Here is a 26,184-nt window from a genome sequence, read left to right on the forward strand (position 1 = left end):
AATCACCTTATTTTATAACTTAAGCTCCTACTGATGCTATAGAAACCGACCCTTCAGGTTACTGGAAGTCAAGGGCCCTGCCCTCAAGAAGCTTGAGATCCTCTTGGGGGAGCCAAGACTAACACAAATGGATAGTCTAGTTCACAGTCTCACGGTCACACTTAAGTACTGTAGAACAAAGCTCCCCGTGTAAAAGGTGGCGTTTTGAGGAGGGGCTCAGCTGAAAGAGTGGGAAGTAGTACAGGAAACTTTTCTAGAAACTTTCTAGAAGTGAGACTTGAGGTAAGGCAGGGTTTGACTCGGCAACTGAAATGGGGGCGAGGACATTAGAGAAGCAAGGAGTTCCCCCGACTAGAAAAGCACTAGTCTAGTCTCTCTAGGAACATCCAATGTTCAGAAACTTCTACTCACCACTCCTGCAACCCCCACGTCTACCCTAGTTCACCTTAAGCTGAACTAGGAGGAGAATGAATATGTTACTCAATTAAATGTATTTTGGAAATAGCCGGGAGGCGGTAGCAAGCAGGGGGTAAAATCTCCCTCCCCCCTTCACATCTTAAAAGATGAACCCGGGGGCTAGGCTTCTGCCCTGGGGTTGTAAGTTGAGGGTTTAGAAGCCCTGAGCCCTCACCAGGAGAAGGCAGGCTCCCGTCTGAGGCATTTGAGGCCGCAAGTCTCCGCTCCGGCCACTTCCTGGAGCACCTGGAAGCTAGGCGAGGCTGGCGGGGAAAGAAGGAGGGAACGCGGGGCCCAGCGGTCCCCGGAGACAAAGCGGGGCTCTTGGCAGCCGCCGGGGACGTGCCCCGACCCACGCTCGGTTCGCTGCCAGCCGGGGCCGGAAGGGCCGCGCCGCCCGCACACCCGCGAAGGGCCCGGAAGCTGCTTCCGCCCCGCTCCGCGTGGGGCCCGCGCGGGACGGGAAGGGAGAGGCGGCGTTTGCCGAAGAATCCGGAGAGAGAAGGCGGGGGGAAGCTAAGCACGGAAAGACGTCTTAACCTCGGTGGCGGGGCTCCCCGCCACCGCTGCGGGGCGCCGAGGACCGGGCGGCCTCTCTCCACCGCAGGAGGCCCCGCGGGCGGCCCCAAGGCCGGCGCGGCGCTGGCGGAGCGCGAGCTCGCGCGGCCGCCGCTGCCCCGCGAGCCGATGGCCCGAGCCGAGCGCTCCCCGGGCCTCGAGCAGCTGCCCCTGAGCGTCCTAAAGGAAGGACCTCATCTGTTCCTCCGAATGAGACTATTCCCGGAACAGTAGTACTGATGGGGGGAGGGGGGGGGGTCTACTTGTTTAAATCCTTGCTTTCTGCATTCTCGCTATGGTTCTGTGGCGACTTTTCTTTTTAAAAGGAAGCAGGCTGTGAAATGTCCAGTGTGGCTAAAAAGTATCCCAGTTTAAAAAGGAAAAAAAAAAAAATTCTGTAAGTTTCCCCCTTTATTTTCAGTTGCAAGCCGTGGCGTCTTTTAACCCTAAAAGACCAAGCTTCAAATGAAAACGCAAAACAATCTTGATTTCTATCGATTAGGCTTGTGGCTGGACGCTTTCCACCACGTTTTCAAATAGGAAAACATTTAATGGGCTGTTTAAAAAATGGAGACACATGTTTTAGTCGTGTCTGGAAATGTTGAGGAAAGGAAACGTCGGTCTTTTCATTTGTTTCCAATAAACCCAAAATGCAGTCTTTCCAGAATATTTTACAGGAAATAATTGGGGGGTGAGATTGGGCGGGGAGGGGGGCGGGGAGGGGGATGGTTCATAGACTAGCTTCCACCAGCAGAGTTGCTTGATTGGTATTTGCTTTTCAGTTCTGCAATCCAAGGTCAACTATATTTGATGGCTGGTGTTAGTAAGAAATAAGGCTCCCAAGCGCTGAGGATTCCAGTTCAGATCTTAGACACTGACAGCCGTAGGTTTCCCCTTAGGCAGCAGGTTCTACTGAGACCAGTAGGACCCCACCAAGCAAGGAAAACGTGGAAAGTTGTATTGCAAGGAAATTTTATGTTTAAGTTGTATGTGTGTTTGGTACATGAGTGAGTCGTTTAGAAAATTAAGAAATATAGACAGAACAGTGTTCGGGAGGCTATGCTGTGTCACAAACCAAACAGAAACAAACACAAAAAGATTCAGAGTTAAGACACCTCCTGGAATGTTCCTTGCTTTCCAAGCCCTTTCTAGCTGACACCTCTTGACAATTTAATGGAAGTTGAACTTGGGCACAGGCAACTCCTCTTTCATTTATTCTTCCCTAGTCTAGGTTCAAAAACAACAACAAAAATATGTGCGTGTTGAATTTTACCTGTTCTATTTTTATATTTTAAGACATATATCTTAAACATCAAGTAGCCCAACGTTGTATTGTTCAAACAAGATGGCAGAAACATTCAACTGGGAGGTTGTTTCAAAGATTCAAATAATTTTGGTGGCTTCAAAATCAAGGACTTGATTGAGTGGATGGCTAGTAAATCAGAAGTGGAAAAACATGAACTATCTCCAGCCTGAAATAAATCACATAGAATAAATGAGAAGGGGCAAAATCAAATCAGGAATTTAGAATCAAGAAGTGCAGTGGCCTCAGATTCTAAGCTATCCTGGATTTTATTTAGAAAGATACTAAGTCAAATTAGTCCACCTCTGGGTGCCTTATCTTTCCAATGCATAAAACAAGAGGTTGGGTAAATGGGTCCCTTTCAGTTCTGGTCATCTACACACCAGAAGTCCTAAGGCAGGACTTTTGTGTGCTTTCAGAAATACAGGAAAAAAAAAAGTAGGCTTACCCACAACAGAGAGTCACCAAAGCTAGCCATCTAGGGAGTAGCCTCTCTGATAAGGACATGCTAACTTGTGTCCTTGTATGTATTGACAAAATACATACAAGCATTTCTAATACACTCTTAGCATTTCTAAGAGTGAGAGAGTTATTTTAGGGTCCCATCCAAAATAAAGAAAGTTGTTGTCCATGCATTGATTTCAAAATTTTAAAACAGAGGGGTAGCCTGTCATTCAAAACAGTAAATTAAAGACTCAGACTCCAAGAGCTTCTACTGCTTAGAATGATTATTCTTTGGGAAGAAACAGAAACAGCAGTGACCGTTTTGTTTTGTTTTGTTTTTTTCCCACAGACGTGCTCAGCCATCAGAAAAGCTTAATAAATCCCTATTTAGTATGCATTTATGCGGTGATTACATGAACTTTGACCTCTGAAGAGCTGTAGCAATTAGCTTCAGTGACCAGCACCTTCTCCTTCCATTCCCCACTGGCTTCCTTGCGTCTTCCTTTCTCATCTCAATAGTCTGTGCACTAGGAGAGCATAAAATTTTAAAGTTGACTTTCTACTTGAGATACTTGCTTTTGCACGAGTGAATTACCTCCTCCTCCCCTCACCTCCTGTCTAAAAAGTCATCTCAGATGGATATTGGGGCTCTGATTGTCGATATTACTCAAACGCAAATGGATTTCAATTCAATCTTGCCCTGTACTTTCGCAAAGGAGATAAGCTCTAACGGCCCAAAGAGCCTCATTTCAGAGCTCTTGGCATCTGAAATAAATTGGATCTTTTCTGTCAGGCTAATTTAACATTTTAAAAATATCAGTGTAATTTATTTTAAGTCAAATGAAACCTAGTGGATTGGCAGAAAGCTGGAGGAGAAGAGAGGAGAAGGGCAACTGGAAACTTCTCTCCCCACCTACCAAAAAAAAAAAAAAAAAAAAGCCAGGAAGGGAGAGGAAAGTGTTTTAAGTTTCTAGTAAACACTATTTAGCAAAAGAATAATAGGAAAGTTGCCCCTTTCCCAAAGAGGGATGGCACTATAATTGTTGCCTTTAGCGGAGAGCTCAGATAAACCGCTGGGACTCATTCTAAAGTGACCCATCGCTACATTCATCTCTTCTTGAACTTTCGGTGAACCTGAGATTAAACAGGGGTGAGCAGCTAAGCAGTTTGTTGTTAGCAGCCTTTTCAACAACCCTTTCAGACTGAGTAAATATTGATCGGTTTGAATCTGATTGCCCCAGAGGAAAACACCAAGGCATCTGAATAGCCTCCAAAAGTAAACTTTCAAAGGTGAAGCCGAGAGCAGACTTGAGAGCCAGATCTCAACTCAGCCTAGGTTGGGGACACCCTGAATTTCAGGAGGACTTTGAATGAGTGTGAAGGAAGTGAGGAGAACGCATTTGAAAACTGGAATTTTGTCTCGCAATTATCCCAAGTCCCTAATTGAGACTCTTGTCCTTTTTAAATTTATCAATAAAATGCTATGTTCTGTGGTCCCGCTTTTGTTGTTTCAGTCACCATTGCTGTCATTTTTCGAGGAGCTAACCATGCTCCTCAGAGACCAAGACAGAAAAAGAGAGACCTAGAAATAGGATGTGGTAAGCGCCTTTGATTTAATCGATTGGGACAACTAAAAAGATACAAATGTTTTCCTTGTTGAAAGGTATATTAATGTTTCCTAAATGCATTGCTTGTTAACTGATTTATTCCATGACCTAGAGGAGGCTTGGGATGTTTAGCCATAATTTATCGTTCTCCTCTCTCTCGGCTACATTAAAACCAGCACCTTCAAGATTGGAATCTCCAGGATTCCAGCGGGTCGGGCCTTGCTTTTAGATATTGAAATTACGGCAGTGGCATGCAAATGACACTTTAGCACATTAAAGAATTTGGAAACCAGCCATCTGTTTTGCTGTGTGGCCTTACACTAATAAACAAAAGATACTGTATAAGGCCAGGGTGGGAACTGAAAGAAAGAGTTGGCCGACTTTGAAGTTCTCCTCCATCCACTTGAGTCTTTTAGAGGCGAGCCCAGAGCCCAGGAGCCAAGAGGGGAGGGCAGCGGGTGCCCTTGATATGGCCGCAGCAACCGCGCCTGCAAAGTCTAGGCTTGCCCCTTTGACGGGGAAGTACAGGAAATCTCATGGGTGCTCTAGGAGGCCTGCAAATTCCAAGTTTTGTAGGATTTCTCCTCCCACCCTCAGCCCATCCTCTGTAAAACACCCTTTGGAGAGGAAGGAAGTCAGATGCCTCTATTTGTGATGCTGTAAAATTTCTGCTCTACTCTCGGGGCTAAATGAAAGCTTCTGCAAATGTGTGAAAGTGAAGGAAAAGTGGTAAGAGGTCTAGAAGGAGAGCCTTTGATTTGCTGGCTTCCTCTATTTGAGAGCAGACACCTGCCTCAGTTTGGAAGCAACTTGAATATCGGAAGACTTCATAGAGGCTCCCGCAAGTTCAACTGAAAGAAACTGCTGAGCCCAGAGAAGAAAATAACAACTTTTTTTTTTCTGAGTTATGGGATTAGAACTAGGTTATGGATTTAGAATTAGAGCAGACCCATTACAGCCATGATGGCTATGAAATCGAAGCTGAATCTAATGGGGATGAGATGTGTAACCCAGAGGGAGTGGGCAGGGGGACATGTAGAGAGTGGCAGGAAGGGATGGATATTGACAGGAGGGATGGGAGGAGAGACGCAAGGGTTTACTGAAAACAGACCACACTCAATTTAAGGGGCGAAATATATTGGAACACTGTCTAACAAGCCAAAAAAAAAAAAAAAGGAGAAAGAAGGGTGAGATGAAGGCCTCACCCTCAAACAGCTTTATACTGGAGCTAATTAAATGTGAATCTCTTAGCTCTTGGTTCACTGATGTGAGGAAAGACTGACTGAAGAGTTTGGGCTTTGGAAGGGGGTTCTGTTTATATATACGTCAACATTCAGTTGGAGGTGAAAAGGTTAGCACTTGACCCAGGAAGTATCCGTGTTTGTTTCAAAAATAGATCTGCTTCATAAATTTCTTCACCATTCATTTTTTCCAGTATGAACTTGGATTATAATAAAGGAACTGTTGTTATTTTAAAGAAAATCAACCTAGTAAGTAGGTATTAGCTAGGTGCAATGACACTCATAGGGGAACTTTCAGCTACATAATGAAAAGCATTTGCTTTTTTTTTTTTCCAAGAAAAGGCCCACCTCTGAAAATGCACAGCACCCTTCTCCCCTTCCCCACATGAAACGAGCCAACGCTGTTGGAACCAGTAAATTGTAGCCAAGCCAAATTCAGGGCCACGTAAGCATATGTGAAACTTGAATATATTTATTACAGACATCTTAAGACCCGTAAACTCTGCTCTAGATCACATCACTCCAGGATCTCAGAGCTGTTCATGATTGTACAGGAAATGGGGAATATCATAGGCTCACAAGGAATAACTGATATAACTCAGTGTGGTACTTCAGGGACATCAAAACATTGTGCGACATGCAAAAGACTATTCACGAATCACACAAAATATACATTCATTGTGCCATCCATCACATTAACAATTGAGCTGAAAATACATCATATCCAGCTAAGATAACTGTGGAAGGAAGAAGCTGGTTCGAATAATACCTTTAGGTTCTGAATAATCCAGCACAAATTTAAAAAAGAATGTGCCCAGAGAAACACTAAATGGGTGGTGATAGGGGGAGACCCAGCACAGGAAGCAAGGTTTTTGAACCTCGTATTCCGCAGGCCTTCTTAACTCACTTGAAAGAACACATGCAGGCTACCCTCTGAGGCATCTGATTGAGTTTAAGTGAGTGATTTTATTCTTTAACCCATAACATATAAAATTGTACCAGCTTTGAGAGTTGCCTACCCTGTTTTAGTCACTTAATCTAAACATTTCTAGAAAATCTGTATAAAGATAAATCTCTTGGGACAAAGTATTTACAACCAGCAAACTCACACACATGAAACTGAATTAAATTAAGGGATGAATTAATTGTGTAAACAAGCTCATAGTGCCTCTCTTCCTCATGAGCTCCTGGACTCTCCTCTCTCTCTATCCTACTTTAAGGGCAAAGTAGGGGAGAACTGTAAATATACAGATAGGTAAAAGATAGGCCTCCCTCTAACATGTTTCTGCTGGCAAAGGAGACTATATTCCAAAGGACATCTGAAAGGAACAGACTGTGGAAATCTCCAAAGTAGGGAGGAGTGTTGGGGGCCATCAGAAAATTGATTATGGCACCCAATCTGCATCAAGGAGTTAGCACACACACACACACACACACACACACACACACACACACCCCAATCAAGCCTCTACTCCAGGACTCTCTGGAAACACACTGTCCTGGCCAGGAGCTCCCCAGATAGGATCAGAAAGGAAGAGAGAGACTGTAAATGGAAAGGAAGATAAGCTAAGAATGTGCTTTGCTTAAGGAGTCCCCAGCCTGCGGAATAGCCTGGGCTGCGGAGTCTGGGGCTTGGTCGGCCTCAGTGAGAGGTAGTCAGAGTGTCTGAGGTAGAGGACCCCGGGGAAGGAATGCAGGGCGAGGAGCTGGACTTCTCTGAAGATTCTTCGGCCTTCTCCTCACTTCCTGGCGGGGTGGCAGGAGAGATGGGCAAGAGACCCTCCTTCTCTCGTTTCTTCTGCTTCATCCGGCGGTTCTGGAACCAGATCTTCACCTGGGTCTCATTGAGCTGTAGGGACGCGGCAATCTCCACCCTGCGGGCACGCGTCAGGTACTTATTGAAGTGGAACTCCTTTTCCAGCTCAGTGAGCTGCTTCGTGGTGAAGTTGGTGCGCACTGCATTGGGTTGACCCACGTAGCCATACTCTCCAACTTTCCCTGGGGGCATGGTGGGGAGCGATGAAAGAACAAGGTAAAAATTTTTACAATCGATATGAGATCCCCTACAAGCTTCAGATAAAGGGGAGATCAAGAATTTCTCAACAGAAACTCAGCTGGGAAAGGTGACTGATGAGGTGTAAAGTGTTAATCTGAAGTCAACCATTAGCAAGGTCAGACCAGTGATGAATGGAGCCTGGAGATATTAACAGAACCACCCCCACCCCCACACATCCCTACCCACTTCCTATTCCAGAACCTCTAAAACTCAGCCCCTTTGGAAACACGACAGCCCCAGATGTGCCTTTGCCCCAACACACCTGGGCAGTCTGTCCACACCGGACACCAGTGGGAAGCAAGAACTTTTTTTTTAAAAAAAAAAGTATTAATTTTCCTTGGCAACTAAACATACTAGCTCCTTCCAGAACCATCAAGGAGCATCCAAGGAATGGCAAGACTGACCTGTTTTGGGAGGGTTTCTTTTGACTTTCATCCAGTCAAAGGTCTGCGCTGGAGAAGATGTCTCTGATGTAGGGGAGCGAGAGGCTTCTTGGTGGCTGGCGTGGAGAGGGGACAAGGAGTTATTATACGTGGCCAGGGCCAGGCTCTGGTGCTCTTGTCCATATGAGTGGTGAATGTACTGAGGCGAGCCCACCGCGCCCCCGGCATAACCCTGGTGGTGGTGGTGATGCTGGACCATGGGAGATGAGAGATTTCCAGAGTAAACAGCGGGAGCGCACGAGGGGTACCCACCACTTACTTCTGCTTCCTGATTTAACGCGTAGGGGCTGTAAGGCGCGCCGAAGTTCTGCGCGCCATAGCTTGGACCACAACTCGAATGGGAGTAGGACACCCCCAGGTTCCCGGGAGTCTGGTAGGTGGCCGGTTGGGGGTGATGGTGGTGGTGGTGGTGGTGGTGGTGGTGGGGCGGGCTGATCTGCACCCCCCTGCCCACTAGGAAGCGGTCGTCGCCGCCACAGCTGTTAGCACTGACCGCGCACGACTGGAAAGTTGTAATTCCATGGTCGGAAGGGTAGGCTCGCGCTGAGCAGGTCCCCGAGTCGCCACCGCTGAGGATGGGGTATTCCAGGAAGGAGCTCATTCTTGCATTGTCCATCTGTCACTGAGGGACCGGGTCCTGCGAAGCCCTGGGTGACCGTGCCAACTTTCTCACTTCCTCCATGGGGCCAGAGAAGAAAAATGATATGAATGTACAGTGCGCAAGAGGGGGGGCGCGAGGGCGGAGGGCGCAGGGGGAGGGGCACGTGACTATGTCAGCCAATGGCTGAGCCTCCTGCGAAAGTTTGCTGGCTCCCGCGGTGATGGATCACCGTTTCAGTGGCATTTAAATCCCCGGCGCTCCTCCAGTCTAGGTGACGCGCAGTCGCCCCCCCAGGCGGCCCAGGCGGCGGCAGCTGCTGCGGCGGCTGCAAGGGCAGATTCGGAGCGCTGGGCCGAAGGGGAACAGAAGCCACCTTCTGCGCGCGCCGACTCCGCTCTCCCCCCCTCCGGGAGGTGGGGGCTGGGAGGCATCCCCGTCTCCGCCCCCTCCCCACCGTGCACAGAAAGATGAACTGGCAAGAGGTGAGAAGGGAAGGGGGCTCCGTCTCTCTTGGGTCGGGAATCAGTGGGCCGGAGCTCGCTGGCCTCCCACTAGCTCAGGGGCCGAGCCCGCAGAGCGCGGAGCAGAAAGGGTAGCTCCGCGGGCGCTTTCACTACACAGTCCCTGCTGTGGTGCCGGGGCAGTGAGGAGCGCAGAGGACCGTGGCGTAGGACGAGGCTAGGCCACCAGCTCCCCGAGCTTCGAAAGGAGAGGGAAGTGCGCAGAGGGTTGGCTGGGAGGAACCCGGCTGGGCGTGGAGGGGACGTGAGCAAGAAAAAAACAAAAAAACACAAAAACCAAAAAAGCCTTCCCTTCCCCAAGGAGGGTCTCTGAACCCTATTCCCCCACCGCAACTGATTATTAACGAGGCAATGAGGAGCTTTTGTAATTCGACGCCCGGGAGCGGGTGATTGGTAGTAGTTAAGGTTGCCGGAAAAGGCCGAGGGTGGCCGGCTCTTCGCCCTCCCTCTTTCCTCGCTCTCCGCCCCTTTCTCCTCCCCACTCAGCTTTGCTCCGGGAGCCCTATGGGATCCGGAGCAGCTCGGCCGCTGGATTTTGAAGGGTAGGAGGCGGGGGAGAAAGATGACGCTAGCGGACGTGGCCAGCGTGGGGGCCGGGCGGTGCGCTGCAGGCCATCTGCCGGCTCCCCGGGACCCAGGAGTCTGCGCGCTTCAGCGGGGGCCTCAAAGGGCGAGACCACAGCTCCAACTAAATACGCTGAACTCCCCCCACCACGCCCCAACAGTGGTGCTTGTTTTCTGGAGGGGGGATGTTAGGAGTTGTAGGGCTTCCTTTATCCACTAACCGCCCCCCCCCATTCTACTGCATGTCTGAAGTGGGGGGTTAGGGGCTGGCAGGTGGGAGGGGCGGTGGACAGATGGCTGATGGTGGACGGGACATTTTCTTCTTCCCCCAACAACACCTCCTCCCCTTTGTATCTATGTAGTTCCTTGTGTGAACGTTCAAGTCTTTCTCTAGAGAGACACGTGCAAATCTGAGCGTCATCCCAGGCCAGGGGTCCTGTTCTCCATCACCCTCATCCTACCCTGATGCTGACGGGGTCGTTAATTGCTGTTTACTATTAGGTTTCGTGTCAACCCTTGGCTTGTAGAGAGAAAATGCCAAACTGAGACCGAGAATTGATGCATTCTTAGGTAAAAGAAATCCAGAGATCATCCAAGAAGCTTTGCAGCCAATGCAGTATAGATTTTTCTCTGACCCTGCTTATCACATCGGAATGGGACAGATAAAATTTATCTGAGGACGGGGTCCCCACTCCCCTCTAGTTTTCCCTCCCCAGTTAGAAGAAGGAAGTTTTGTTTGAAGCAGGCCCATCATAAATGTGTTAGCCAACCTTTCAGGTTTCTGCATTCTGTTCTTCACATACAGAAGTTCCCCCACCAAACCTGCCCCCACAAAAGGGGGAACTCTTGCAGACATTTGACTATGGATTCCCCCGGTAGCAAAGACAATTTTTCCCTAAACATTTACTTTTGAAATAGTATTTTTCTGTGACCTTTGACCCATCCCCAACCACGGTTAAGAGCGAGCCCAGCCAGGAAAGGTCACTCCTACCCCAATTTCAGCACCTGGGGACACTCATTTTCGAGAAGGGAAAAGGAAAGGAGGCCCTCCCGGAGGCGGCTTCCTTGGGAGTGCCAGGCCTCCTGAGATGGGGAGGGACGCGGCTCCTGTCGGGGAGGCGGTAGGACGTGAGAGTGTCGGTGCTGGCACTGCGGACGATCTGCTTTCCGAACCAAAGTACGTTCTTTCTCCTTGCCTCATTCCTGTGCCTTTGTTGGCTTCTTCGGCCCGGGTTTGCGCAACCCCCTGGGCTGCAGGGCTTAGCGCCACAAAGCCGCCCGGGACCGCAACCGTTCTCCTGCCTCTGCTAGTTCTCGGCCTCTGTGCTGCTCTCCTTCCACTTCTCTTCCTCCCTCCGGGCCTCTTTCAGAGCCAGCATGGGTGGGGGTGTTTTTCTTGGGACCGCTTTCATGCACTTGCATAGAGGCCCGCAATCTCTCCGGCAGGCAGGCGACAGACCTGCCTCCGCGCGCTGCTCCCGGCTCCCGGAAGGCCGGACTCCCGCAGCAGAGCCTGCTCCGCCCCGGCTGGCCGCCCAGAGCGCTGCTCTCCCGGTGTTACTTACAAAGGCGGTCTCCTCTGGCCTCGAGCCCGCAAGGCTTCCGTAGCTCGGTTCTTCCCCCACCCCCCACGAAATCCTGGGGCTCATCCCGCCTTGTAGGAGACTCTTGGTTCTCCTGGCTTGTAGGCCAGCGCCCCACGACTGGAGCTAAAGTCTCTTTAAATGCTCTGGGAGAGTGGGTGAAAGGAGACCTTGGTCACTATTTAAATGATGGCCTGCAAGCGTCTTGCTGGGCTCAAAGCACCTCTTTCAGGGCTCTTCTACTAGAAAGGGAAGGAGCGAGGAGGAGACAAACGCCGCCGAGGCCCCGAGCTGCTCATGGCATCCGCGGCTCAGCCAAGCTGTTGTTTTAAAAGAGCAATAAAAATGAATTATGACTAAACGCCTTCTAACTTAATGCTTTCGGACGGGGATCCCCGGCAAATACGTAAGAGGATTTTTATTTGTGCATGTGTTCCTGCAATTGATCTCTTTGATGACATTCTCATTCATAGAAAGCGTTTGATTTATGAGCGTAGGACGAATCGCAAACAGCAGCGGCTCAGCCCTGGCTGCGGCCGGGCTGCCCTGCTCAGCTCCGCGCCTGGGGCTGGAGACCCGCCGGGGTCCTCACACGCCTCCGCCGCTGCCAGGATGTAGGGGGCAAAAGGGTGAAGGAAGATAGGGTGCAAACCCATGGAGAAAGATCGCGATTTCATTGTAACTTCCAAGCCTTAACTATTAAGAGCCGGGTTCCTAAATCAACCCGCCCCCCCACACATGTTGCTTACACACTGCGTTTTCTCACGGTAAGTAGCCATCACAACAGAGCTCAGTAAGGAAAAAATCAGCATGGGGAGATATAAGAAGGGAGGGGGGGGGAGCAAGACAGCCCAGGAACGTGCCCTAGATTACATTTTATTGATATTTCATTTAAAGTGCTTTTTCTCTTTCTCTCTCTAGAAACTGGGTTAATTTATAACCTAGGGCGCAGAAACTCTCCATTTTAAATCTCAACTTGGTAACCTGGCTTCAAAGCTTTAATGATCCATTATTTGCCATGTAAACAGATTTAAGAATGAAATATTGATTTTTCTGACCCTGAAAAAAAGAATCCTAGAATGACTGGACCAGAGGATTGGAAAGAACGCTTTCTGAAGTGCATTTTCCAGCTAGTAACCATGTTTTGTTTTATTTTTGTTTTCTCTACCTTTTAGGTCTGTTTGCCTGGACCCATCAACATCTGGGAGACTAATCCACCACACTGAAAATGTTTCCGGGGATTGTGGGGGAGGGGGTTGGAATGTAGATGTTTGAAACAAATGTGTATAAATAAATGAATTGTTGATAACTTAGTTATTGACCTGGAGACTGGTAGCTTGTTAAAGAAACTCCATGTTCCTTCTTCCTGGAGTTGGGCGGTTTCTGTAGGCACTTTTATTTCTCCACTTTCAAAAGCTTGGGCTTGGCCCAACCGTGAGGCTGCCCAATCCTGTTTCTATTACCAATTTAAATCTATGGCTTGAACCTCTACACTGAAAAACCAAATCCATTCCCTTTAAAAAGAGAGGAAAAAAAAAAACATTTCTCAGAAGTCCTATGTTCTGGCTTTCTTTTTTGTTATTGACTACTGAAGACTTTGAACATGCCCCCTTAATAAATATATTAAAATTGAAAAAGAAGATGAATTGTGACCAGAATTTTATTTACCAAGTTAGACTAAAAGAAGAAAAAGAAACCGTTATGAGCCTTGAGAAAGAGGGGGGAGAAAAAATAAGAAAGCTACTTATAGCAAAGGAGAATTTATTCTACCAAAAATACTCATGACAATGCATCCTAATGTAATACAAAAATAAAAAGAAAGTGAAGATACAATTATATGATCACTTTCTTGCAGGCCTCATATATTGCTTTCAGGAAATCACATAGAGGGGTGTTGGATTAGATTTAGAACTGAAACTCCAAAATAATCTGTAAAGGATGGCTCTGAAACTGGACCAGGAGAATCACTAAGCAGAAAATCTTCCACATTTAGAGGAGAGAGAGGGTAGGTCAGGAAGAAAAGAAAATAAAAATCAACTCTCAGAATAAAAGAAGGCAAAAGCACCTGGTCAAAGGGGTTTTTGTTTTTGTGATGCTTTGTTTTGCTTTAATGTTTTTAGTAATTCAGATGCTGCAAGTCGATTGTGGTGAGTGTGTCTGTAAAAAAGTCAAAGCTGTCAGCTGAAATATCTACGGGACTGTCGAGGGAACCTGGCAAACTGGGCGAGACTGCATCTGAAAGCTGCAGGCAGGAATCTGTGGAAAAAACGTTAAAGTCCTGCAAAGAGGGGACCTCGAGGGCCTCGGGACTGTCATTGTTTAGGCCTGAGCCACAGTTCTGGCCCATTGTTGACAAGCAGTTAGAAACAGTGGGTGACTGGTGCTGAAAATGTTTCAGATTTTTCTCATTGCTGGTTAAAGGCGAAACTGGGAAACTTTGGGAGTCGCCATTGTGTCCATTGGGAGCCTGCTGCTGAGAGAGGGCATTTTGCTGAAAAGTGTAACCTTCCCTCTCCAGAAGGGCCCCGGAGACGCTCAGGGCTTGCTCAAAGAGCGACTTCTCTTCCTCGTCCTCCTCCACTTTCTCAGAGTCTTCGAGGCTTTTAAATTTCCCCTCGCTGTTGTGGTTCTCCTTGCATTGGGTCTGCCTCTTGTGCTTCATCCTCCGGTTCTGAAACCACACTTTCACTTGTCTCTCAGTCAGATCCAGCAGCGCTGCGATTTCCACCCTTCGGGGTCTGCAAAGGTACTTGTTGAAATGAAATTCTTTCTCCAGCTCTAAAAGCTGCGTGTTGGTGTAAGCAGTTCTCAGGCGTCGGGAGCCCCCGCCGCTGCCATCGGCGATTTCCAGGGATTCTGCGGAAAGGGAAACCAACAAGAGACACGCGCACAGTTGGAGGTGGAGGGGTCCGAGCGGGGTTATTCCACTGGAGAATAAATATAGCAGAAAAGATCAACTGCAACAAAATGGCCGCCCCTGGATGCAGTGGAGCTATTGTGCTGCCTTTCCTGGGAGCCCAGCCCGGGGAGACCCCATCTCTTTCCACCTCCACCAGATTCCTGCCTGTGGCTCCCCCCAACCTCTCCATCCGGGAGCAAACTTTATATTAGCCACACCACAATTTATAATTAATGCATCAGCTGCTTAGCTGAGCAAGAGCGATCTATCACTCTTCATTACTGTCAAAAAGCCAAACTCTAGGACAACTAGACAAGAGGAGGTCAGTTCCAACTCAAATAAATCATCCCACATTACACAAGTTAGGGAAAGTTTCCCCCCCCCCCTTTCTTAAAAATATATATATGTCTCATTGTGCAGCGCAGGATCCCTTTTCTCTCCATCACACCCACTCCTGAGCCCACAGGGGAAGGGAAGGCAGCCAAGCATCTCTCCCTCTCTCCCCCTTCTCTCCCAGCCCACGCTCCCCTCCCCCATAACCGCTCCCCGGGCAGCCCCGAAGGAGCAGAGGGTCCCGGGACCTGGGGCCAAGTCTTTGGACTGACCTTTGTGGCTGAGGCAGGCAGGGCCGGTGGCGGCGGCGGCGGCGGCGGCGGCCGAGGCGGGCGGCAGCGCGGTTTTCTTGGCCGCCTTCTTCTCCTTCATCCAGGGGTATTCGGGCGGCTGCAGGGCGCCGGCGGGCACTGGGCTGCCGCGGCTGCCCGCGGGGCTCGGCTTGGGGCGGCCGCCAGCGCCGTGGCGAGGGTGACTGCCCGGGTTCAGGCTGGGAATGGTCTGCTCAAAAGGAGGAGGAATCAGTGTCGAGTGTGAAAGCGTCGAGGTCTTGATTGATGAACTTTGAAATGTATCAGCGACAGGGGGAAAAGATGTCAGGCACTCAGCGAGCGACGGCTGGCTATTGATAAAACCAATCTCTCGCTCAAATTCGTAATTCATGGCCTTCTCCTTGGAGCCCCCTCGGAGAAAAAGTTCCCTCTTCTGGAGGGGCTTTGGGGGGGCAAGGCCCGGGAAAAAGGCGAGAGCAGAGGAAAAAAAAATCTATCATAGAAGATCGCTGCTGGGGTGTTTTTTTTCTAATTCACTGATTACAGCCGTATGGGGACCGCGCTACTATTAAACTATTGAATTCATGGAGACAAGGTTGAAATTGGACCGAATTGGCTGTCACATGATTGCTTCTGCCCAATGACAATTTGGGCTTTAATCAAAAGAAGCCACTGTCTGTTTGATTGATCCAAAAAAGTCGGGAAGGAACGCCTCATTGGGGGCCAGCGAGGCTTTATTTACACTTTTTTCAGGGCAAAAATACATATATGTGGGTGTGGGTGGGGATGCCCGGGAGTGCGTGGGGGCGAGGGTGTCTGCCTGCCTCCTGATCAGCACAGAACCTGGTGTGTGCGCTTGGGAGTGTGTGTGAGTGTGTGAGTGTGTGCGAGTGTGAGCCCTGCTGCCGGGCCCGCCGGCGGCTGCCCTCTAACTCCCCCGCACACTCCGCGCATTGTTTGGGACTGTCGGGAAGACGCCTCGCACCTCACAAATCATCTAAGCACCTCAGTCTGACGCCTGCAGTCATTAACAAAGTAATCCATTAATCTTCAAAGTTTTGACACCCGAGAGCCCCGCATCCCAGCCACATAAGTTCTGCTAAGGCAGGAGGAAGGAGCAGAGGGAGAGGGGAGATGAGACTGGGAGAAGAAAGAGAGACGGAAGGAGGGAGGGAGGGAGAGAGACAGACAGACAGAGAGAGAAGACACAGAAAAGAGAGGATTCATTTTGGGGTCTCCCCTCTTTTATTTCCATTTTCCTCTGCCTTTTCTAAAGCCAGTTACTGGATCTCAGAAGTGATTCCTGTTTTCCTTCCTCTCTTTCCTTCCCTCTTTTCCTCTTCCCCCCTGTCCCCTTCCCTCTCTCCTCTGTCCACCTCTCCTTCCCCAAACCCCTCCCGCATGCCCTCGCCCCCCTCCCAAAGCCCAGCTCGGAGTCTGCGCCCCCCCCCCTCGCCGGACCCGGACCCCGGCCCATTGTTAGCCGGCTTTTCCAAGGCAGCTATGCATCTGGCTCCAGAGGGAAGCGGAAGACGGGGAGGCGGCTCTCGAAGCTTCCCAACCTTCCGGTGCCATCAACTTTTCAGGAGTGGCTCAAGAAAGATAGATGCATGTGCCAAGCAAGACAACAACCCCAGGTTCATGTGTCCAAATCTCTGTAGCCAGGGCGGCGACCAACCAAAGCAATGCCACCCGGAGCAGGCTCCTGCGGCTCCTGGCATTCTGGGTTTCATACCCGTAGGGCTCGGGTGCGGTGAGTATTTCTGATTTCCAGGAAGTCTGTTGGAAGTTAGCAGCAGGGAAGGAGAAGGCGCTTATTCCTCTCTCTCTCTCTCTTTCTTTCTCTTTCCCTCTCCTTCTTCTCCTGGTCCTTGTCGCTCTGATTGGGGGCTTGTTGGTTCAGATGCAATTCGTGTTCCCTGGCAGCCCAAATTGTCTCCCACACCTTTCCGCTCCTTGGCCACCAGGGATGTTTGCACTCAGGTTCTGTTGTGGGAAACAGCATCGCAGGTGAGAGAGGGCAACCTCAGGAGGAATTATAAACGTTCTCTTTTCTCTGCTCACTCTCTCTTTTTTCCAATTCGGAGACTTGAGACTGAGGGCATCGTGGACTGTGCTGGAGGGTTCAAAAGATAACACCTTTAGGTACCAAACAATAACTTTTTAAAAATCCACCAAGCCAGAAAGAGGGGAGGAGGCTGAGAGAGAAATCTGAAGGTATCTCTTTTCCCTCAAACCCTGAGGATGATGATTCGCTTTTGCTTCCTTTGAAATGGACCAAGTGATCAGACTCCCCCAGGCCGGCAGGCATCCGTGGCAGGAAAATAAATCATTCTGATGGCCAGGGAGAGAGAGGTTGGTGGGGGAGAAAAATCTACGTAGAAAACAAGAAAGGCCGACCGCAGCACAAGGCTAGGACTCCTTCTCTAAGGCCGGCATCAAAGGGGGCTTGGGTTGGAAATTACATATAAAGTGGCCTCCGTCATTGACTGGCCCACAGCATTGCCTTACAGATAGAGATGCTATTTTGGAAAATGTGAGGTTTTTCAGTTTTCTTGCTTTTATTCCAAACAAAGCTCTGAAGGAAGTCTGGGCGCGATCAATCTTGCTCACCAAAAGCCTTGACAGCTTCTGGCCCTTAAGAACACATTTCAGCTTCGAGCTCTTTCCAAGATCAAATGTGGCCGAGCAAAGAGGAGAGCAGGAAACGCAAGTAAACAAGGACAACTAGTCTTTTAAAATATATCTTTCTGGCAGCAGAAAGAGTTATAAGGCTGCTTTTAGGAAAGGTGCTTTGCAGATTCTGGGATAGCGGCTTTTGCCATTTGCTTTTACCAGAAATAATATTGAGGGGTTAAGGGGAGGGGGAACTACGGAGAGAGAGCAGCGCTGCCCCCATATCGCTGAGGCTTTGTCAGGGGCTGCGTGGGTGAGAGCTTTCTGCTCGCCTCAGCGGCCTTAATTCAAACACCATCTGGAAGCAAACCCTTTTCTTTGACCATTCAACACTGAAATCTTCCCCAAATCTATTGCTTTAACCCAGGAATCTTTTAACAAGGACTTATTTTTAATATCTTGGAAGCTGGAGGTGAGATCAATATTTTTTCTTTGAAACCCAAAACGAATGTTTTGATTGCCAAGATATGGGAAATCATATTGGAATTTCATTTAAAAATCTGTGTCCTGAGGGAGGGAGGATGCCTCCAAACCAGTTGCCTCTCAGCTAAATAGCAGATTTTGGAAACGGGTTCAAATAGTGATATCCCTGAAAGATTTCCCTCTCTGAATGGATAGAGCTCCCTGGCTCTCTCTCTCTCTCTCTTTCTGTCTCTCTTTCTCCACTGTTCCTTATTTTACTAGGTACTTTTATACACTTCTCTAAAATTATTACTCATAAGACTTCCGTGTTGCTTAGCCTGCTCAGTTCAGATCTGAACAACTAAAAGAGCAGACGCTCCAGTCCTCACAAAGACTGGTTTTCCAGACTCTGCATTTTCTGAGGTGCGCCATATTTCGGCAGGGAGGTTGGGGTGGGGTGGGGAGTAGATCTACTCCTTCTGTAACCCAAACTCTTTCAAAAATGAAAAAAAATATATGTGTATCAGGAGCCCCTGAACAGATAGGGGAGAAGCATCTCTGGCTGTGAGAGAAAAACTCAGATCTCTACAGCTACCTGGCTTTATACCTTCAGAGCCTTTTTCTTTTTCTTAAAATGTGAAAAGGTCCCCTAAAAGCAGCTCCTGTGGACCCAGGAGATACCCAAAAATGGCTCCGGTGCCTGTTTCTAAAGATCAGCTGAGGGAGCTTCTCAGGGGAAAGATAGTGGCCATGATGATGGATATTTTGGATTGCAAACAAAATGGCGACATTTTTCACCTCCGTCTCTGAAAGATACAATCCAGGGAGAAGGAGGATTTATTTCTCACATCAGATGCTTCTGATCCCCAGACGCAGGTGGTTCCTTGCTTCCAATTTAGAAAGGGGATGTTGATGGGGATACAGTTCTGAGGCTTACACTTTCTGAATTTGGTTCCTTCTCCAAGTAGTTCTTTAATCTGAAGATGAAAATATTTCCCTTTCCTGTGCCTGCTTTTGCCTCTGCCAGCCAGTCAGTAGGTAGCCCTATCTTAAATCCAGGAGTAGAAATGTAACATTTAGCTCCTGGAGCATCATGAGAAAGAAATACTTATAAAATTGCATTTTTATTAGAAAGATGCCAATCTCCCTTATCTCCCCTCCTCCCCCTGGGGCCACAGAAGGAGAACGAGGAGGGATGAAGGAGAGGAAATAAATCCAGAGAATGCCAGATCCCAAATTCCAGGATGAAGCCAAAGCTGGGACTCAAACAGTCCAGGGAAGGGCTCGGGGAGGCTCCTGGGAGTTCAGCCTTTCTTTTCTTCTGCCGGAGACCTGGGTGAGGCTGTCCGGTTCGAGCCTCCTAGCTCCCCGTGGCGATTTTAGGAGTGATTCTTTCCTCCTAGTGCGATAAAGGACCGAAAAGCATCTACTGAGAGTCCGGTTGCTCGAGAAAATGCTCGCCATCCTCCGCGCGGCTGGCGATTCCCAGGGTTAAGGCATTGACTGGTCCTCTTCGACCTAGAGGAAGATCTTGGAGAAGAACGCCCTGCCTTACTCCCCAGCGGGGCCTCTCGGGCACCTGTGCGTCCCCGCCGCGCTTGGGCCCGCGGCCTTTTGTTTCTCCCGCACTCTGCACTCACGCAGCTTCTGCGCCTGCGGCTGGCCCCTCCGTGGCAGCTGGGAATCAGGCTGCCCAGCGGGCTGGCGTTCGGCGGTTTGCAAAGCTGCCCGCCTCCGGGAGCTCCTACAGCCTTCCGAGAATTCGCTGCGCTCCCGGGCGAGCCGCCCGGCCAGGCCCCACTCCGGAGCTAGAGGGCTTGCCGCGGCCTGCTCAAGCCAGTTCGCCTCTGTCTGAATTCCACGCAGACCCCCGTCTTCGGCCAAAGAACCCCTTCTGAACACGGATATTATTCAGAATAAAAACTTTATTTATTTTTTTTTTTGTTTAGTTTCTCAGAATGTGAGCAGCAAGGAATGTAGAACTCTCGAAACAAATCTAGCATTTTTCACGTTTACAGATTGTTTTGTTTTGTTTTTTTTTTTTCAGTTTGGCCGGATGTTACAAACCTAAATCAGTCTTTTCAAAAGCTGGATCCTCTCTGGTATTATTGCATCATTACCGTTTTTATAAAGGAATTATATTTCCCTTTCAAATAAAAAATTTTTCTATGTACGCCAATACACTATTGAACAAAAGGCCCAAGAAACCTTCTGAACAATCAGGGTACAGAATTTCTTTAATATAAATACGAACGGATGGGGATAAATAATATTTAAAACTTAGATTATTCAATGCTTGCAAAAAAAATATAAATAAATCTGACTGTTCACCAGCATACACACACGGAAAGACGTACACTTAGTCGTCCTTGCACAGGGAGCCCCTGTTTCAAAGCGCCTTTGATTTTTTTCTCGCTCTTTACAAGAAGTGCAATTTAAAAAAAATCTAAAAGTTAAAAAAAAAAAAAAGTAATTGCTTCCCCTCGGGAGCCATAATGTACGAACAAATTCACATTGAAGAACTCGGCTAGAAAATTTGTTCATATACCCTGTTTCTGATCAAAGAGTAGAGAAAGTAAAGGGTGCAGGGCCAGCGGCCGAGCGAGGGGGTAGGAGGAGATAAACATCGCTACTGATACTGACAGCCATTCCAGCAACCAAGATTGCTACGTCACATAAACTATAAAAACGCGTTACCAAAGAAAACAAAACGAGGGGGAGGGGAAGGTAGAAGGGGCGGAGAACAGAAAAGAGAGGACAGGAAGAATCTTAAAACAAAACAAAACAGGGAAACGACGAAGAAAGGTGGGGGCGGGGGGGGGTACTCTCCTGGCGCGCAGCCCCAGCCCACCATCACAGGTGGGTGAGCTTGGGGGCTTCCTGAATTCTTCCCTGAGAAGGATGGTGGGCGGTAAGGTCCGTGTAGGTGGGGTGAGGCTCCCCTGGCCCGGGCCCGTGATGGTGGCCGCTGCCCAGTGGCCCAGCACCCCCGTAGTCCATGGCTGCCGAGGCGGCGTGGGGGAGGTGAGTTAGGCCAAAGAGGGCAGGCCCAGAGTTGCTCATGGGCTCCACATAGCTGCCCCCCACGAAGACGGGGCTTCCCTGTAAGTGTGGGGTCCCATAGCTGCCGTTGCCCTGCAGGCCATGAGCGTGCGGGTCATAGTCGGGTGTGCCCCCTGCCCCCGCCGCGGTGTAGCGCTTCTGTGGGGGCGGTGGGGGCGCGCAGCTTGGCAGGGGTGCGGGGTAGGAGGCGGGGGGCAGCCCATAGGCACCCTGGGGAGGCTTGGAGAAAGGCGGGGGCGACTGGGGCTCGTATGGGACGCTGTTGACCAGCGAATGCATAGAGTTCAGATAGCCGCCCGCGCCGGGGGGCACCGGGCTACGACTTGGGGACTGGCCCCCTGATGACGTCAGCATGCCCTTGCCCTTCTGATCCTTCTTGTACTTCATGCGGCGATTCTGGAACCAGATCTTGATCTGGCGCTCTGTGAGGTTCAGCAGGTTGGCCATCTCTACCCGGCGCGGCCGGCACAGGTAGCGGTTGAAGTGGAATTCCTTCTCCAGCTCCACCAGCTGCGCGCTCGTGTAGGCGGTGCGCGCCCGTTTGGACGACGCCTGCCCAGGCGGACTCTTGTCGCCAGCGCAGCTCTCCCCTGCGAGGACAGAGGAGAGAGGAAGAGTGGCGTCAGGGGCTGCCCGAGGCCCCGCCTAGCCCCTGAACCCGCCAGGCCCCTCCTCACTCCAGGGCCCAAGATCCCTTGGTCTGTCAGGGCCCAGAAAGGGGGAGGAGGAACTAGGTGCTGTCCTCTGTCCTGGAGGGGAAATAGTGCCAGCAGCTGGGTAGCTAGCCCCTCATTCAGTTAAGGTGCAAATCACAGGCTTCCCTAAGGGCAAGAGATAGGAAAGCAGAACCCCCAGTTTGCCTTCCTGATCTGTATTTCTTTCCTGGAGCTAGCTATTCACTTTCTGAATCATGTAGTCATTCAGGCCTATCAGACTACAAGCTCCCTATGGGCAGGTCTCCCATCTTCATTCCCTTCACAGTAACTGGGATGTGGGGCACCTATTATACACTCAATAAACCTTTCTCTCTTTCACTGTCTGATGGAAGGATTGCACAGTTGCCTCAACTGGCCACTTATTTGGTCTACCCAGTGGAGACAGGTGGAGTGGAAGCCCCAATCTGGAAGGCCTTCTGTGCCCAAAGGAAGAGATCACATTGAAAGTACCAATTTCTGGTGGGGAGGCCCAGGCCCCTGGCGGGGTCCCTTTAAAGCGTTCTTCATGTTATCAAGCTGCCTCCCCAATTTAATCCACTAATCTTGTACCCTCCTATCCTCCCCTTCTCCCTACCCCCACCTTGGTTCTGCAGGGTCCCAGATGCTCAGGCTCAGAGCAGAGTACTGGGAACTGGAGAAGGCAGGGGGAAAGGTAACCAAGATGCTGGGAAGCCTAAGACCCAGGCCCTGTCCTCTAGTCTAGTTTCTGGTAGGCCCAAGTGGTTCCTATTAGCATGACAAGTCCAAATCCGCACCCCCAGGAGATCCCTGGCTGCCTTCATTGTACTAAATCTGAGTAGGGCCTTCCCAGAGGTAAGGCAGCCACTCCATCTACTGGAGCAAAAATTAAAAATAGGCTCTGTTTATAGGCAAAGCATTGATTCTGACTTGGATGGTGACTAGGCCTGCTTTTATTCTACCACATTTCAGTGTGGGATGGATGTCACTGTTCCACTAGAAAGGAGTTATGCTAAAAAGAGAGTGTGGAGCTCAGGTTTGCTATGCCCAAAGGTCCTAACTCCTAGAGTGTAAGAAGAAGGGGTTCCAAACTCACTAGGTCCCACTTGCTCTTGAGGAAGTCAAGAAAGACTCTCATCAGGTCTGTCTGGGGGTTTCCTGGACACAGAGTCCTGTCACCCCCCTAGTTGAAGGAGAAGGAGCTGTTCTTGAAAATGTTCCAGCGCTCCCAGACTGTGACTGGAGGTAGCTTGGGGGGCCGGGAGCCAGGCCAGGGGACCCCTCCTCTAGAAGGTACGGCTTTACCTGAGCTGGAGCCGCTGGTTTTCTGCTTTGTGTTTTGCCGAGACTCTTTCATCCAGGGGAAGATTTGTTTGGCCACGGTGGGTGAGTTGAGTAGGGGGCTCTTGGCTGCGCTGGCAGGCGTGGGGTTGCTGCTGGCATTCTGAGGTGGGGAAACTGAAGAGGGGGGCGGGGGCGCGGCAGGAGCGGGTGCTGGGGGCTGTGGTGGGGGTTGAGGCTGCTGTGGAGCAGGGGGCGCGGCCTGGGGGGGCGGCGGGGCCAGGGGGGGCTCGCCGAGGCCTGGGGGTTGGGTGGGCGGGCCACTCAGGGTGCGCAGACACGCCTCGCTCAGCTCGTGCGCCTTGGGGTGGCCCCCGGCGCTGGCGGGCGACTGGAGTGAACAGGCAGGTCGGTGGTACTCGCCATCAGTGCCCAGTGCTGAGGACGCCGGATACGGCTGCTGATTGGCATTATAAGCGAACCCGTTGGCTGCCTGGTAGGGGTAGCCACCGTAGATCGCCGAACTGTCGTAGTAGGTCGCTTTTTGCATCGCGTTGTCTCACAATCTTGATCGCACACTCTGACAGGGGCTTGACACCCTTGAGGGCGCACATTGGCACGCCCCCGAGGTCACGTGATACTCCGCCGCCAATGGCTGCCCCGCGCAGACCTGGGGGGCGAGAATCGCAGCGCGGTGAGGGCTCCGCGCAAATCCATCTTACTCTCAATAGCTAAGTGACATGAAAGCCATAAAAGAAAAAGTGGTCAGCAATATTTAGCAGCACGACTTGGCCCCGGGCGCAGAGAGCCGCGCTATAAAAAGCCGCTGGAATTTACTGGCAGCTACAAATATTTGCTTAACTTGCGTCTGGAGTTAGGGGGTTTTCCGGGGAGAGAGGAGGAGAATAAGTGAGGGCTGGAAGCTGGGGCTCCAGAACCGGAGTCCTAAAGAAGAAAGGTTGATGGGCTAGAAAGGAACAGGGCTGGGATTCTTCTTTTCCAGGAGAGAAGAAACTTGGGGTGTCCCTTCGTCTCTGCTCTTTGGCCTTGTCCAGCGAGCCCTGCGACTCCTTCCCTCTCAGGATCATGGGGAAGGGGGCAAGGAGGCAAAGGAGAGCTTAGGTTGCCAATTTGTTCTCCAGTCCTCGCTTTAGGACTAATATTTGGCAAAAGAGCCCTGATGCAGGGTGACTTCCCATCGAGCCCCTTCTTGGATCTTTCAGCACCCAAGACAGGTATGCACAAAACATTTTCAGGCAATTGCCCTACTACCCCGCTGGATTTCAGAAGCTGAGCTTGTTGGGCAGTTAATCTACCCTTGGGCAGGGGATATGACCTACCTCCTCCAAATGAGCCCCTTGTAGCCAAGAAGGGAAGAGAAAAAACTTTGGAGGGAACATCCTGCGTGGGAAAGGACCAACAACAACACTTGCTCCAGCAAGTCAAACTCAAATCCTGGACAGTTCTTTACTCTTTTCCTCTCCCTATTTCTCAGGCTTGACCCAGCAAGCCACTCCCACCTCTTCTCCCCTGTTACAGAAGGTCCCCAGACCCTCCTGCCTTGGACTTTCTGAGGTGCTGTTATTCAGGATAACTACCAAATTCTACCTGTTAAAACATGATGGATTAGAGAAAAAAACAACCCACCAGGAACCTGAAAAACCAGCGTTCATCTCCATGACCACGGCTTGAACTCTCCCTCCAACTTAAGGATAATAGGTTCTGTCTTAGAAACTGCTATGTAATTTGATGTATGGGGGTCATTTGGCTCCGGACGAGGGATGGAAGCACAAGCCATAAAATCCTGCCAGAGTGCCCTGATCTTTGTGTGCTCTTGTTGTTGATGTTTGTTACTTGGCCTATTTACCTGCTTCAGAAACACCAAGTAAAGGTCAAGACTGGAAATCTTAAAAGCAACTGAAAGCCTTCTCAACCCCTTATTTAAAAAATATTATTTAGAAAGCAGTTTGCAGAAGTGAAATCTGTTTTATTTTTGTTTTCAACCTGTGCATCGTCAATCTCTCATTCTCAGCTGAGAAAAGTTCTACGTGAGTTAATATGCGCACACACACACACACACACACACTCAGAATGTTAGTGTGACCATGTAAGAAAAAATACAATGACAAATTCAAGAAGAAAATGGTTTAGTTCATGCCCCAACTATGTATATTTGAGTCCTGGAGTCATTCAAGTTCTCTAGGAATAGCAGACACTTTGTTAACTAGAAAAAGCCATCCACAAGCAGATGACTACAATTTTGTTTTTAATAATGGACTCCTTTGGATTTCATTATTAAACCAACAATCTGACCAACATATGGAAAACAAGCACAATTAATTTTCCAGAACCTCAATTAAAAATTACAGCTTCCCTTATTCGAAGTTAGTGTGCGTGATCCTGAGCCCTGGAGTATTGTTTCTATTTTGGAAGCTACAGATACTATGATCAAAAATTTAAAAAGGATAAAATAAATTTTAAAACTGAATAGTAATTGAATGTCTCAGTTTCCTGTTCTTTCACTGAAAATAGTTCTATTACATTTGGCAGTGTTACTGTCTGCCATTATAAATTTTTAAGATACCAGGCTTGTGTAAAATAAAATGTCAGGTTAAGAAAATTACTCCAGACACCTGAACAGCAAGATATTAGATAAAACAAAATAAAGGTGATTTTGAATGTGCAACATTTCAAGTGACTTTTCAATCCATTATCACAAGCTACACTGGCCTGCTGCTTACTTAAGTCTTTTCATCAAGTTGATCATTGTCTTGTAAATAACAAAAATACCACTAAAAACCAAAGAGCACACAACAACCCCCATAAACTAAAAATATGAATTCACCTTGGAGATCCCACCAGAGTCCTTCCTATTGTTTAAGGTCAGCAGACAACCACCTTGGGACCCACACAGTTCTCCCTTCCCACCCCACCCCAGCCCCCAAAGTTTGCAATCCAGTAAAGAAGTTGGAGATCTGCCAGTCAGGAAACTTGCTTTGCACCCCCTCAAGCAAGGGCTGAGGGTGGGAGGAGATTCCTCCTAAAAGATCTGTTTCTGGACAATAACCCCCAGGTGCAAGAGCTGAAAGAGAGTTGAGGAGGCTAAATTGAGTGCAGAAAGCAAGCCCTATTGTCTTTCTGGAAGATCTGCCCAAATTCAACCTCCTTCCTTCAGACACCGCTCCCTCTTTCCACTCCCGCCCCTTC

At 49.5% G+C, this 26,184-nt stretch overlaps 3 protein-coding genes and 1 long non-coding RNA gene across 7 annotated transcripts in view; 1 reads left to right on the top strand and 3 right to left on the bottom strand.

Moving 5' to 3' along the window:
- Positions 1 to 6,061: 6,061 nt before the first annotated feature.
- HOXA1 (homeobox A1) lies at positions 6,062 to 8,830 on the bottom strand. Of its 2 annotated transcripts, XM_043589145.1 has the most exons (3): positions 8,368 to 8,733; positions 8,070 to 8,164; positions 7,497 to 7,607 (listed from the first exon to the last, which is right to left on the bottom strand). In XM_043589145.1, exons 1-2 carry the CDS (start codon positions 8,722 to 8,724, stop codon positions 8,105 to 8,107), a joined length of 417 nt encoding a protein of 138 aa, XP_043445080.1. In that variant the 5' UTR covers positions 8,725 to 8,733; the 3' UTR covers positions 7,497 to 7,607; positions 8,070 to 8,104. The 2 variants fall into 2 exon arrangements, with proteins under 2 accessions (XP_043445079.1, XP_043445080.1); XM_043589144.1 differs by having other exon boundaries at positions 6,062 to 7,607; positions 8,070 to 8,830.
- A 121-nt stretch (positions 8,831 to 8,951) lies between these two features.
- On the top strand, positions 8,952 to 12,690 carry LOC122488032. Its single transcript, XR_006298539.1, has 2 exons — positions 8,952 to 9,191; positions 12,553 to 12,690. It is a non-coding gene; the product is annotated as an uncharacterized LOC122488032 (long non-coding RNA).
- Positions 12,691 to 13,019: 329 nt separating this feature from the next.
- HOXA2 (homeobox A2) lies at positions 13,020 to 15,408 on the bottom strand. Its single transcript, XM_043589142.1, has 2 exons — positions 14,882 to 15,408; positions 13,020 to 14,233 (listed from the first exon to the last, which is right to left on the bottom strand). The coding sequence occupies exons 1-2, from the start codon at positions 15,270 to 15,272 to the stop codon at positions 13,494 to 13,496; spliced, it is 1,131 nt and encodes a 376-aa protein (XP_043445077.1). The 5' UTR covers positions 15,273 to 15,408; the 3' UTR covers positions 13,020 to 13,493.
- A 4,458-nt stretch (positions 15,409 to 19,866) lies between these two features.
- Positions 19,867 to 26,184, bottom strand: part of HOXA3 (homeobox A3) — a 45,118-nt gene continuing 38,800 nt past the window's right edge. For all 3 annotated transcript variants that reach the window (XM_043589139.1, XM_043589141.1, XM_043589140.1), the window contains 2 exons: positions 23,002 to 23,647; positions 19,867 to 21,612 (listed from right to left, as the gene is read on the bottom strand). In XM_043589139.1, coding sequence (XP_043445074.1) covers positions 20,813 to 21,612; positions 23,002 to 23,527 — 1,326 coding nt within the window. In that variant the 5' untranslated portion in view covers positions 23,528 to 23,647 and the 3' untranslated portion in view covers positions 19,867 to 20,812. The remainder of the gene's footprint in view (positions 21,613 to 23,001; positions 23,648 to 26,184) is intronic.

This window comes from Prionailurus bengalensis, chromosome A2 (assembly GCF_016509475.1).
Source record: "Prionailurus bengalensis isolate Pbe53 chromosome A2, Fcat_Pben_1.1_paternal_pri, whole genome shotgun sequence".
NCBI lineage: Eukaryota > Metazoa > Chordata > Mammalia > Carnivora > Felidae > Prionailurus > Prionailurus bengalensis.